At 39.2% G+C, this 14,092-nt stretch overlaps 2 protein-coding genes across 2 annotated transcripts; one reads left to right on the top strand and one right to left on the bottom strand.

Annotated features, from left to right (window-relative positions):
• Window positions 1-2,041: 2,041 nt before the first annotated feature.
• Window positions 2,042-9,969, top strand: ftcd (formimidoyltransferase cyclodeaminase). The gene is made up of 8 exons (XM_040051873.1): window positions 2,042-2,169; window positions 3,704-3,887; window positions 3,962-4,090; window positions 5,865-5,953; window positions 6,160-6,339; window positions 6,641-6,778; window positions 8,678-8,809; window positions 8,896-9,969. The coding sequence occupies exons 1-8, from the start codon at window positions 2,116-2,118 to the stop codon at window positions 8,959-8,961; spliced, it is 972 nt and encodes a 323-aa protein (XP_039907807.1). The 5' UTR covers window positions 2,042-2,115; the 3' UTR covers window positions 8,962-9,969.
• Window positions 9,970-11,389: 1,420 nt separating this feature from the next.
• On the bottom strand, window positions 11,390-13,699 carry LOC120746463. Its single transcript, XM_040051874.1, has 2 exons — window positions 12,586-13,699; window positions 11,390-12,464 (listed from the first exon to the last, which is right to left on the bottom strand). The coding sequence occupies exons 1-2, from the start codon at window positions 13,136-13,138 to the stop codon at window positions 12,148-12,150; spliced, it is 870 nt and encodes a 289-aa protein (XP_039907808.1). The 5' UTR covers window positions 13,139-13,699; the 3' UTR covers window positions 11,390-12,147.
• Window positions 13,700-14,092: the final 393 nt, after the last annotated feature.

Genomic DNA, 14,092 nt, shown 5'->3' with positions numbered 1-14,092 from the left:
CAGAAGTTTAACTGCAATCCATGAGATATCTTAATACGGGAAAAAGAAGTGTTGCTACAATCGTATGTCTTTTTTTTCTACATGATAGAGAAATGCTAATGTAGTTAATCAAAGAAATCTGTCAGCATGACTCTTTGGGTTTAAACTTTAAACAATCATTTTGTAAAATTACAGAGACGTCCTGGTAGCTCACTGTCCTCTACCTTTTTATTATTATTATTATTATTATTATTATTATTATTATTATTATGAGCCGATTGTAAAATAAATAAATAAATAACAGAGAGATTTCTATAGTACACAAAGAAAATGCAACTTTTCTGTCATTGAACTTTTTATCTATTACTTAATTACTTTAGTGTGGTATGAATGCACATGGGGGAGGTCTTTATCAGCAGGACAAGCAGTAAAACTCATGAAAATACAGTTAAAATCGAACATTTATGAGCCGACTGTGAGCCTCGAGCCTTACATTTGACACCCACTCTAATAATTTAGAGCCAGTTTACAGGGACTGGCTGTAAATTATTCAGTAGGGGGAGTTTTGTTTTAGGACAATTTAACCCAGAATTCAAATGTACAGAGAAAACAAGTAATGACCACTGATGCTGACCATGCTGGTGGCTGCCCACTGCTCCTTATGAGTTAAATGGAACAAAAAAGCTTCCATGTTTGGGTCAACCTCTCTACACCTGAAATTTAAATCATTATTAGGCAAAAGTGAGGAACATCAACTCCAAGTCCCAAAAAGTTGATTCTGTTCATCTGGACGTAGCGTTTTCAGTGGGAGAAACGTTTCGTCACTCATCTAAGTGATTTCTTCAGTCTCAGCTGACTGCAGGTTTCCCCAATCTTATAAACAGTACATTTGTATAATGAGAAACTAGCACCACTGAAGGAACAATAGGCTGGGAGGTTAGTTTCTTCATCATAATTATGCAAATTCTCATGACCATTGATCAACAACTAGTGATCAAAGATCATTGATCAAAGACCACTGATCAAAGACCACTGATCAATGGCCATGAGTACCATTTACAGAGAGCTGGGGAATGGCTGCAATCACAGCATTGTAAGATAGTGAAAGATGTACCCATAGGCCCCCGCCTGGATTCCTCGCCTTTTCACGTAAATGGCCTCCTTGACTCCGCACTCAAACCAGCGTTCCTCCCTGTCCAGGATGTGTACATCCTCATCATTGAAAGAGTGTGCACTGGCCTGTACGTGTAAATAGACCGCAGAGTCTTGGTTTGATGAGGTAGCTCTTCTGTGTTGTGCCATCTGCTTTGGCAGAGGTTGTTTGGTTTCTCCAATAGATAAATCCTGGCAATCCTCTTGGCACTTAACAGCGTACACTATCTTACTCTGTTTGTGTCGGGGGACCCGATTCTTGGAGTGGGCTAATTTTTGGTGCAGCGTGTTTTGGGGTTTAAAAGCCACAGAGATGCAGTGTTTATAAAAAAAACGTGTCTCAACTCTTCCAATACTACAGACACGTACGTCTCTTTGTCTGACTGATGATGTTAGGGTAGGGTAAAGCCATAAATCCAGGTAACTGGAAGTTATTCTGAGTATGTTGAATTTGTTTCACAGCACAGAGCCCAGATGTTTATGGCTGTCCTTATATGTCTCACACTGTACTGAAATTGGCAAAAATTCAGCTACAGGACGCTAGTGAGACAGATCTCAGTGAACATAGAGCTAAAGGATAAAATTATTAGAATGAAAAGTCTATGTTTTATTTTAGTTTTCACAAATTCAGCATCAGTAATGTCTTGAAGTATGCTGATTGGTTGGTCAAGGATTTAGGAATAGAAGGAAACATGCTTTTTCTGCCCTTCTGGACTGGACTATCTCAAGAGCGCAGCCTGTGATCAGAAACTGAGACAGAGTTCTCTTATGTAGAAAAAATCTGCTGGCATTTGAAAGAGTGTCTGTGTGCAGAGGTGGTAATCATTGTCAGGTGACCTACATACTGATCTGCTGCACACAGTTAATGATTGAACCGCTGCTCAGTGTCTGTCTGAGGGGTTCAGAGGTTTTTGGAGGGGGGTATGTGAGGTTGGACTTGGGTGAAACTGAACTCTTTGGGTTTTCATTCAGTTAGCAGGCACCATGGCTCGGCTGGTGGAGTGTGTCCCCAACTTCTCCGAGGGCCGAAACAAAGAGGTGAGAGGAGGACTTTTCTGCCTAATTAACATTTAAACAGTTTAAAGTAAATAAGTAAAGGTGTGTGAGTATTATCAGCAAAATGTGATTCAAGTATAAATGTGCTCATTGTGAATTGAAATGCTGTTTGACTTTAGTTTTAAAGTTACAACTGCAAGTGTTTGTATTTGCTGCTTTGATCTGTCTGTTTGATTTAATAGTTTATATATCTTTGACATTGAGATGATTTTAAAAAATCAGAAAAAACTTTAGGCTCTTTTGGCAGTTTGAGATCATGAGAGAGAGAGAGAATCGGATGATTCCCTGTGAACAGCACTTGGTGACAGTGGGGAGGAAGAACTTCATCTTACAGGAAGTAGCCTCCCTCAGAGGAACAGCCATCTGAGGAGAAAGGAAAAGAGAAAAGAAGAGCATAGCAAGATCCTAGACTTCATTCTTCATTTGCCTTTGAATTTAAAATAAAAATATTGACAGATTTCTGGATCTTTACTGAACAGGAAGTGCATAAAATGCTAGAATATAACTTAAACTGTCAAAAACTGCGGTTCAGTAAAAAGTGACCAAGATATGGTTTAGAGTAATGAGATATGTCATTAAACATTAAACAGCTAATCTTTTTATCTTTAAACAAACAAAATATCTTTAAACTGCTCTGAAAACAGTTTAAATGTCTCAACATGAAATCTGCAGGAGACTGATGTGTTTAACGTGTGAGTGAGGTGCTCTTGAGTTCAGATTATCTGTTGAAACATTCGTTAAACAGACATTAAAGATTCACTCCAGAGTAAAGCTGTGTACTGACCTTTGCCCTCTGTTCCCACAAGAGGAAAACAGTTCCACGGAAGTGGGAACATTAAATAATCAGCTGATTTTCTGTTTAACCACAGAATATGCTTGTTTTTTGACAAACTACACTGTTCTCATATTCCAGCAGCACTGGTTTGTAAAAAATCAGCTGCCAATCAAACCAGAGTACAGTCCAAATTGGACACCCACTGAAAGCATCTGATGCTTTATGATACCAAAAATACAAAACAGGTGAAGCTGAAACCCAACTTTATGAAAGAGAAAGGACGTATGTCGTTTTCAAACTGCAGCAACTGGTGTCCTCATAACAATGTAAATAAATAAATAAATAAATAAATAGAGCCGATGCAGTACATTGAGAAACATGTTCCTAATTTAAGATTTTGATACTTGTTGCTAACACAAATTCTCAATTTTTTGATGTTATCTTTGTTCTATTTCCAGTTTAATGCGGGTTTTAAATCATTTCAAATTGTTTCCATTTTATTTCAATGACAGCTGAGTGTAAATTTCTACAGTTATAGAATCAATTCTGCATAAAATTCTGGTCATTCACTTCATTGTGATGCTCATTAGAGCCATTATTACAGTCTAAACTCTGGCCACCGCAGTATCCTTACTCGCAATCCAAAGTGTTCTTGCTCTTTATCAACACAATATTTCCTTTGAGCTTGACTAACTAAAGCAGGTGAGCCACATTATTACAACTTCTCTATGAACTGTTTAGGTGATCGATGCCATCTCAGCAGCCATCTCCAGCACACCCGGCTGCAGCCTGCTGGACGTCGACCCTGGAGCCTCCACTAACCGCACCGTCTACACCTTTGTGGGCTCTCCTGAGGCAGTGGTGGAGGGGGCGCTGAACGCCGCCCGCCAGGCCTTCAGCCTTATTGACATGAGAAAACATTCAGGTGTGTCTGAGCCCAGCAGCTCATCTCAGGGAGCTGCTTCCTAACATCAAGGCATTAACATGTTTCCTGTCCAGGTGAACATCCTCGGACCGGGGCCATGGACGTTTGTCCCTTCATCCCCGTCCAGAACGTCAGCATGGACAACTGCGTGCAGTGTGCCAACGTGTTCGGACAGAAACTGGCAGAGATGCTGCATGTGCCCGGTGAGGCTCATTAAAAAAAACAGCTTCAGCTTTACTGCAGTCAAACATGCAAGAAAACAAGAATGAGAAACAGAATAAAATTATAAAACTAAATGCCAATGTAAAATTAAAAAAAAATAGTCAATTTTTATTGTTTATTAGGAAAACTAAAAAAAAAAAAAAAACAGCGATACCTGGATAAGACAGACGAGACATAAAGCACAAAAAGCAAGTAACACAGACAGACTTATGACAACCTGCAATGTTTCACAGTTGTGAGGTTTTTGTTGTTAAGCCTTTTTCTCCACCCAGTGGTTTTCTAATGATGGCAACAATGTCTCCTTGTTTTGTGGAAGGTGCTGATCAGTGCCCAGAATTTTTGTGTGAGTTAGGTAAATGACAGAGGTGCTACTTAATTCAGAATTTCATATTGTAAGTAAATAAGTCTGGAATTTAATAAGTCTTTTGTAGCTGAGGAAATCAGACTGAAGTGGAAGGTTTTGGTTTGTTATTCAGGACTATAAGAGCTGTACGGAGACCGATTGCACAGATGCTAGTGTTGTATCAGTGGTGAGAGACCAAGTACATGAAAAAAAAAAAATCACCTATCGCATTCAAATGAAGCCAAAGAGTCAGAAGTTGATTTATTTATTGTTTCTTAACTGAGTCAAAAGTCTTATCTTATCTTGACTTCTGAGATGAAAATAAAACACTTTATGTTAGAGCCCAATAATAACATAATCCTGGGCCAATAATGTGGCAATAAAAGAGTGGGAACTACGTATTACTATTTAATTTTAATGTACATACAAGATAATAAACAAAGTAATTTTTAGTTGACCACTATTGGCCGAAATGTATAGCATAGAATAATGATGCCTGTGAGGGTAAAGCTGTTAGTAACAGTACAGTAATATTTTTCTAAGAATAAGAGAAGCTGTGAGCAATAAAATAGTAATTTCTGTGCAGAATTATGGGAATACATTTATAATAACAGTGATGTGGTAGTAATGGCATGATAATAAGATAATAATGCACGTTGGTGTTTTCATATATTAGGATAATATTACAATATTTATATGTGAAATGAATTTTCCATATACCTTAAAAAGGGTCCTTTGTTTGAATGTAATAATATTCAAATATTTTATATTTGATGCTGTGGTGTACTTGTGTGGTAGTTTTTATATAATAACTATAAATCAGTGCAACTAAATATAAGACTACCATTTCTACTATGCTGCATGCAAAAGCTAAAAGCCAATGAAACAAGCTATTACTAGTTATTATATTGTAATTGCATAGTGGTATACGGTATTATGGAACTATTGTCCCTTTATGCCACACTCCACACTATTACCATGTTCTTACTGAGTTGTCAATAAATTGCTGCCAAAGTCAGAGCACAACTTTGTCACTACAAATGCAAACATTTGGACGTCAGCTCCAGTGCATGCTGAGCCCAGAACAAAACTCCAGAAGTGCAAATGAGTGGGTGGCACTGTATTCCTGGTCATTCTTTTAAGAGCTGTTAAAACAGACTGGTCAATTTTGAATGAGAACACTAAAGTAAGGCGGATGGGGGAGCACAGAACTGGAAGGTTAATGAGGTAAAATGATTTGGGGGGTTTTTCCTGACTGCTCTGATTTTTAAAAACCACAAAATGTTTTTACATTAGAACCAAAAGGGAGGCTTCACCCTCTCAGCAATAAACCCGAGATTCAAGTCTCAGCTTACTATACACTGTTTTTGGTTTAAATTCAAATTAAGAAGTAAATAAGGTTCTTTTTCCAGTGTATCTTTATGGAGAAGCAGCTCGAACAGAGACCAGGAGAAGCCTCCCATCTGTGCGAACAGGAGAGTACGAAGCTTTGCCTGAAAAGGTGAGGACTCATCAAATCATTATCTCCTTTCTTCTTCGCTCATTTAGTGTTGTGTGGTTCTAACTTCTGAGAATGATTTCTAAAAAAAAAAAAAAGGTTTCTTTGTAACAGCAGGGTCAGTGATTGATTTTTATTTTTAACTTGAAATATGGTTAACCACAAGAAAATTGTCTCTATTTCCAATTACAATGTTTTTCTCCCTCCAGTTGAAACGTGATGAATGGGCCCCTGACTTTGGCCCCACCGACTTTGTACCATCTTGGGGCGCAACAGTAACTGGTGCTCGTAAGTTCCTCATTGCCTATAATGTGAACCTGATCAGCACTAAAGAACAGGCCCATCGCATAGCACTGGACATCCGGGAGCAGGGTCGAGGGAAGGACCAGGTGCGTCCTGGGAATCTGGGTTATTTATTTAGCTTTTCATGCTGTGGGTGTTGCTCGCTGTCATGACATGATTAAAATGTCCTTTTAGGATTTCTTTCTTCCTGTTTTGTTGATGAATTTTTCAGATTTTTCTTTTTTAAATCAATTTTTTTCTAATATTTTCCACTTTTTGGAGAATTTGTTGAAATTTCCGATTATTTTTGAATTTCTTATGTTTGTTTGAAAGGTTTACTTAATTAAATAGGACTTGATATAAAACTAAGTATTAAAATCTTTTTTTCTTCTTCTCTGTGTTCATAAGCCTGGGCAGCTGAAGAAGGTGCAGGGGATTGGTTGGTACCTGGATGAGGCTAACCTTGCTCAGGTTTCCACCAACATTCTGGACTATGAGGTGACGCCCCTCCATGCTGTGTATGAGGAGATCTGCAGAGATGCGGAGGTTAGAGCTGTGTACTTTGTGTCGTTTCTGGGATGCTTAGAACTCAAATTACACTGCTGGAAATAGTTTATTTTGATGCACATGCTGGTTTTTTTGCAAATTAGCATTATAATACTCATTTTCATTTTTCCTGTAGTATATAAAAATTGATGTATCTCAAAAATAAAATTATGAAGACACTCAAAATAAATTTCCTGTTGTTGGAAACTTTTTTGTACAACTTTTTTTTATTTACAGTTTTGAGGGATAAACCTCTTAAAACCACTTAAGCCCCACGCCCCCGGTACCGGGGGCAAAAAGGAGGACATCTCGTTTAATCAGTTATAACACAGGATGAGAAATATAAGTCCAGACATGTGTGGTATCCACAGAAACCTCAGAATCTCAGCTAAAATGTCATATAAACCATTTCTACAACCACCAAACACATTGAAAACAAGCCATGATTAAACAAGCAGTTACGTAAATGCACAGAAGACCACTAAACAAACAAAACTGAACCGGAAATTCTCCAGACTTCATGTAACCGGCTAAAGATAGGCTGGTTAGCTTCCAGAGCTATCACTGACTCCACACACCAAGTTTCACCACGATCAGACCAAAATTCACTGAATGAGCCGCAAAAGAAGACCACTAAAACACAGAGTGGTGCAAATGTGCTAAGACAGAGATTGGCTTACCATCCCGATTTCCTCCGTTATTTTCGCTGGTAGCCGGTAGCCACGTGATTACCAGTAGTTACCATGCCTACCTAGCCGCATCAGAGCCATTTTCTGTCAACAACCTCCATTTTAGACCCACCTACAGACACGTGACTGGACAGACACCACATGCAGCAAATTTGGGCCCACGTCTGATTGGTTGAAGTGACGTGAACGTGGCATCGTTACTTTGATTCTATTGTCTAAAACAATTAAAAAGAGGTGTCAATCATGCAAATTGACCAAAAGAAACCAAAGTTACAGCCCCTCGGAGTTTAAAGGGCCAGAGACCATTTAAACGCTTCATGCGCACTGCAGAAAAGGGCCATTACCATGTAAATGTGTGGTTAATTCTTCAAAAATATATTTTAAAAAAGAGCATTTTTAGGCCTGATAATAAAATTTATTAATTTCTGCTCTTTAATACCTAAAAAAATTCAACTGGCATGGTGTCCAATTATGTGCCAAATTTGGACATTTTTGTACTACGTCTGGATATTGATGTATTGACAGGGCAGTAATTTTTCACTGTTTCACTTTAGAAACATAAATCTTTGCACAGATGATGTTTATATGTTGGTTACTGAAATCCTGGAACCAAATGTGATCTGAGGCATATTTTTAAAAGGGTTATATGCTAAAAATTAAAAAAAAAAAAAAAATTAGGCGAGGATAAAATATACTTACTTTTCCTGTGTTCCAGTCTCAGGAACTTTGACACAGTAATATCTGCTTCAATATTTACACCTCTGGTGAGTGTTAGCTTTATTTTGATACCAAGATTGTAAGGACAGAGTTTGTAATTGGAGAGAAATAATCAATTAAATTTGGGCATTACATTTTCGAGCAGGAAGTTCAGAAACCCCCCTTGGTGCTTAAGAGGTTAAATTTCTCTAACTATAAATATATGTTAAAAAAAACTAAAAACGATTTTAATTTCTTTTGTGGTTTATTGCACTTTTTTGCAATTTTTGTGGTTACTATGGACTTAATGCATACATATTATTAAAATTTGAGCTATAACTGTTGTATTAACGTATAGCAACTTGAAATGCTCCCAAAAAGGGAACTACAGCATGTAAAAATATAAATATAAGCTCTGGCAGACTATGGTAGGTCTTAAAGGGTTAAGTAAAGACCAACAAATCCTTAGACTGTTACTGACTTAATTTTTTCTTTTATTGAAATTGTCTTTTAGGACCTGAACTTGCCTGTGGTCGGCTCTCAGATTGTCGGCCTGATCCCTCTGAAGGCTCTGCTGGACTCTGCTGACTTTTACATCCAGAGAGAACGACTCTTCATTATCGAAGAGGAGCACAAAGTCCGACTGGTCAGCAGATGACTCTTTTTTTTTTTTTTTTTTTTAAGATATTTTAATAAATTATAGGCTCTGATTGTTTGTTTGTTTGTTGTCAGGTGATCAGTAAACTTGGCCTCGACTCCCTCGGTCTGTTTAATCCAAAGGAGAGAATCATAGAGTGAGTATTTACAAACTGTGATGTAGTCAGCTGATTCATTATATACTTTATATCCCGAAAAATATATAAGAACATCGAAGAACATTCAGCCCTTATAATGACAGGATTACATTTTATCTGTGAGTAATAAATAAACAGAAAGCAGAAGGACATTATAAATCCTTTTAAAGTCTCTAGAACATTTGTGGAGTGGATTGAGAAAACTGCCAAACCCACCTAATAATCATTGAGGGTTAGTAGGTTGTCTCTGGTACCAGATTTTACATCATGTTTCTGAACTTCTGAACCCTAGCACACCAGTCGGATGCTTCTTTTCCACTGAGATGATGCCAGCATCTGTTGTATTTTGGTGTCTTTTAAGGACCATATTTCAACAAATGTGAGAACCATTTCTTATACAGTGTTAAGGTGGGACATGTCTTAAAAAGAATCATGGCAGACAGAATCTGTTGGTTGAATCAGTTATTTTTTTTTATAGTAGTCCCTCCAGTAGTTACTGATATCAGTGGTTCCATATCAATCATATTTGTATCAGATATGATATCTAGATATCTTGTATCAATGTCAGTTTGTTCTGCAATGACAATATCAAAAACCGTACGTCTCTCACTAGCAGTGCCGTCACTAGAAAAGAGGTCAAACATGTTATTATTTTCATGAAGGTCCTGTTGGGGGATTTAGAGTTTCTCTATTCAGGTGCTCAGAAATTCCACTTTGTAGATGGAGCAGTTCATCTGTCTTCATCTGAGGCAAAAAAAAAAAAAAAAAAATTGAAACATGCCAATGAGAGCCCGATCCTTATGGTCCATAGTCCCAGATCTGTGAGGCTGTGGTTCACCTAGTTTGAGGCCAAGCGTCCAAAACAGTAGTTTGCTTGGCGCTTTTCAGCGCTGTTAATTCAATCTTGAAGGCCTGCTTACAAAAAATGAAAAAAAAAAGAGAGCTGATTATTAGCTCATCAAAACACAACACATAATCACCTGACAGGTTTTCTCTAAGTGCACTGTTACAATTTTAAAGGGCCCAATTCTAGACATGTCCATGTTTACTAAAACTCCCTCTAATAAAATAAGAAAACAACCCAAATCTAACTGACAGAATCCACCCATCACTCAAACAACAACCCCAAGGATCTTAAACACACAAAAATTTTGCTTATTAATCTATCAATATGTTATGGAGATTAAAACTTCAGGGCCACAAAAGTTTTGCCCTACTCTTGGTTTAATTAATACTTATATAGTCTGAAATCAGACTTAAAATCACTCCCTCTGTTCATTCTTCCCCACATCATATCTCAGTGGTTGGCCTCAGATTCCACAGCGTCCTGAGAGTCCGAGGTCAACTGACATAATTTCACCTGCTAAATACACACAAAAAATCTTGTTAAAAGCCACACAGTTATGTTCCCCTTTTAGCACTTTAACATACATAGATTTAGCATAAGATATAAACCCGTTATAACAATGTGTCATCACTAAATTATAAATTTCTTGTCCAAATCTGCCCTTCTGAACAGACCTGACCACCTTATTTAATTATCCTGTTACTTTGCTATTATATCTTTCACCAAGTAATCCTCCTCAGTCTCTGCTATGTTTCCTTCATTGAAAGCCTCAGACACACAGCCACACAGGAAGCTTCTTTCTCACCACTCATTTCAGCTAATTTGCATACTGAGTCATATCTCAAGAAGTTACCATGACAAGAGAAAGGCATATTTAAATCTTACCACATTATTAAATTATTGTATTCCTTCCTAGAAAAATCACTTGTTTTGCTCAATCGACACAAGAGCATTTCCAATTCACTATTTTAAAACTACTTCAAGCTCTTAATCACTTTTTCATTTTCACCAACGTCACTCTCTTGTCATGGAGCTTTTCTGAGTTATTCCTCAACTTCAGAGTTTGTTGGGGGAAAACTCTGTAAAAACCCAGGAGAAATAAAGACACAATGAGACAAAGTTACTTTCTTTATCAAACGTGTACACGGGTGAGCTGCTGAGAACAACTCACAACCATGAACAGAGGCTTGGCATTTTTATAGGCACAGAGCACAGAGACAGTGAGAACAGGATAAGAAAATAATAAACAGATAAAATAAACAACTCCACATGTGGCGCTAGTCTCGTCAGCAGAGCGCTGGGAGAAAGATAAAACAATCTGAAACAATATGTCCTTGCTGGGAAAATCTGAAAGACACTTCTAAACTACTTATCTTAAACACAGCTTGTACATTTAAAAGAAGGTAAAGTTACATAGAATCATTTTTCCTCTAACATATTCCCTCCTGTTTTAACTTCTTTTTAAATGTTACAACAATATCTGAAAAAGTCATTGATTAAGTATGTTTAGCAAGTTTTAAATTGTTAGCATAGCAAAAAATGTAAATCATGTGGTAAAAGAATAAAACAAATAAAAGAATAAAAGAATCAAGGAAAATACAATAAAAGAAAGTATAAAAGTGATAATGATGAAAAATAATAAAACTAAAACTACAAAAAATAAAATAAAAGAATAAGAAAACCTTATGTTGTACCTGTATTAACTACTAATGTGTTAATCAGTGCATGATCATTTGACAAGTCATTTTTAATCACCACGTCATTTATTAGCAGCTATTATAAGTTCCTCTAACAGAATTGCAACGGGATGCTGTTCTTCTTGAGGCACGGCAACATAAGCAGTCATTGTAGTTGTTATCATCTTTGAAATCATCACTCTTAGACATGGCACCACACACAACACTAATATGAGCAGTGCTATCATGATGAAACCTAGAAGGACAAACGGTTTTGTTACAGCAGCCAGCCATGGACCGCCGAACAGCCAGTCCAGCCAGCTTTGTGCTGTAGCTGCTCCAGGTGTGTGGTCAGTGACATATTGTTGCAGAACGGTCAAATTCTGCAAAGCTTCATAAATGTCTCCTCCAGCTTCGTATCCATCAGGGATAAAAGTGCAACATGTCTCCCCTATCAGCTTGCAAACTCCTCCTTGTGATGCTGTCAGCAGATCCAGAGTCAGTCTGTTCTGCAGTACCATCGTTCTGATGGCCTGCTGTTCTCCTGCTAAGGCCGTTCCCAGGGCCTTAGTTAAGTTGATGTGTCGTAGCAGAGGATATCGGTTGATTTCCACGTGATCCCGCACCTCGGCAACTCCAATGCCGGGGACCAAGCTCTGTAAGAATTTCACTCCTCCTCCCCAGATGCGAAACTCTCCCGGCACTCCAGTGTCCACTGTAATGCCGAAAGAATTGGGTGAGGCGATGTCCACTTCACGTCTCTGTCGGCTGCTTGGGTGATGTGCAACACATTGCATGAAGAAGACGTGATCTGATAATTGCACCAGGGCGCACAGACCTCCCCAACCTTCAGGGAGTGACAGATAAGCCTTATTGCCACATAGGAAGTACCAGTCAGCCAAAACTCTGGTTCCTCTACTGCTGGGTGCCGTCCGTGCACATCCTGTCTGGTACTGAGTCTTTGTTTGTAGTGGCATTCGGTAGCTGTAGTCGGGGCGACAGTTGAGGCTCATCAGTGTTGCGTTACTGGCACAGGTTGTGTTGGTTGAACAGGCCATACACTTCCTCTCATCCCTCGGTGGGCAGAAAGTGTATATGTATTTACATAGGTGAGTAGGCAGCTCCCCCACTGCCCGCGATCCATTGTTCATCACACATACTGGCAGTTGCGCTGCGTTCAGTCTGTTCAGTAGAATTACATCAGGCAGTGGGTCTGAGACTTGGGGCCAGGTCAGTAGGTAGGTCTGTCCGGAACAGTTCACATTTGTGGGTGACGATGACCTCCAGGTTGCTTTTGCTGGGATGCTGTAGTTGGCCTTGGACCAAGGAGTACCGTAACCTGGATGTGTTGCCAGGCCCAACAGGCACCAACTGCGATCTTCAGGTATGCTGTACGGCCACAGGCCAGACGTCTGTGAGGATAGGGGCATATGGGTACATGCATAGCAGTCAGTTTTATTATTCAGGTGAGCTGTAGTGTTCATAAGCTGCCACCAGAAGTTAGTGGCGTAGCCATGGGGAAACTTGGTGTACTTTCCTTTGTCATACAGTGTCTGCCTTTTCTTCAGATAGCGTGACTTGTTATTCCTCATGGAAGCAAAGATGAGGAGCCCGGCCAGGGTCAGGGCCGCTGCAGTTGTTAGGAGCCACCACCTCATGACAACAGGACACACCCTCCTGTCGTGAGTAGACCCCCCGGCCAGAAAGGCTGTTCCCTCCACCGGGCGAGATCACAACAATTGGGTGAGCCTGTGTCTGCTGAGTTTAGATGGCTTCACTCACTCGCCTGCAGTGACTCTGATGGATCCAGGATGGTCGTTCCGCAATTTTGCAAGCGGTGGGCGTGGTGAGGAGAACCTGATGTGGTCCCTCCCACCTGGGTGCGCTCCAGGTTTTCCTTTGGAGCACCTTGATCAGAACCCAGTCACCGGGCTGTGATCTGCAAGACACTTGATAGACATCATTACGTTCTTCGTTATTTACAATCATCTCTTTATTTTCCTACAACTTAGACATACATTTTGCTACTGAAATTGTATCTGCCATTTTCACTGGGTAGATTTGGTCTCAGGTTCCCCTGAGCATTATATTTATGACACGTCATGCACGTTCTGACAAATTGTTTTGCTGAGGTTTCAGTGTATTTACAGTGTAGAAATGAAATTTGACAATGCTGGTCAGTCCCCCCGTTGACAAATGCGTACAGCCATGAGTCACTAATGCCGGCATTTTGTGGAGGAATTTTGGCAACACTGGCTTGCCATAACACATCATTAAGTCGTTTGTCAGAACTGCACCGTGTTTTAGCCATTTTGCCTGCTCGGCTGTGCTTGCTGCTTTTTGTTCATTTTGCAACACATCCAGTGGAATCTGATGTGTGTCTACTGCCATCAATGTGATGTTTGTCTTTTGTGCCGCCTATTTTGCTGCTCTGTCAGCAAAATTGTTGCCTGTAGTAATGAAAGAGTCAGTAGGCGTTGTAAGAGGTTGGCATGCTGAACTGGTTTTCCGGTTGGTGTAATCATTCCTCTGGTTTTCCAGATTTTTTGCAAAATGATGCACAGCAGAGAAAACATACTGGCTGTCTGTATAAATGGTTATTTGTTTATCTT

The sequence above is a fragment of the Simochromis diagramma genome, unplaced genomic scaffold (genome assembly GCF_900408965.1).
Source record: "Simochromis diagramma unplaced genomic scaffold, fSimDia1.1 OVJJ01000386.1, whole genome shotgun sequence".
Lineage (NCBI taxonomy): Eukaryota > Metazoa > Chordata > Actinopteri > Cichliformes > Cichlidae > Simochromis > Simochromis diagramma.
The sequence above is the reverse complement of the archived record's forward strand: the minus strand, read 5'-3'. Positions and strand labels throughout refer to the sequence as shown.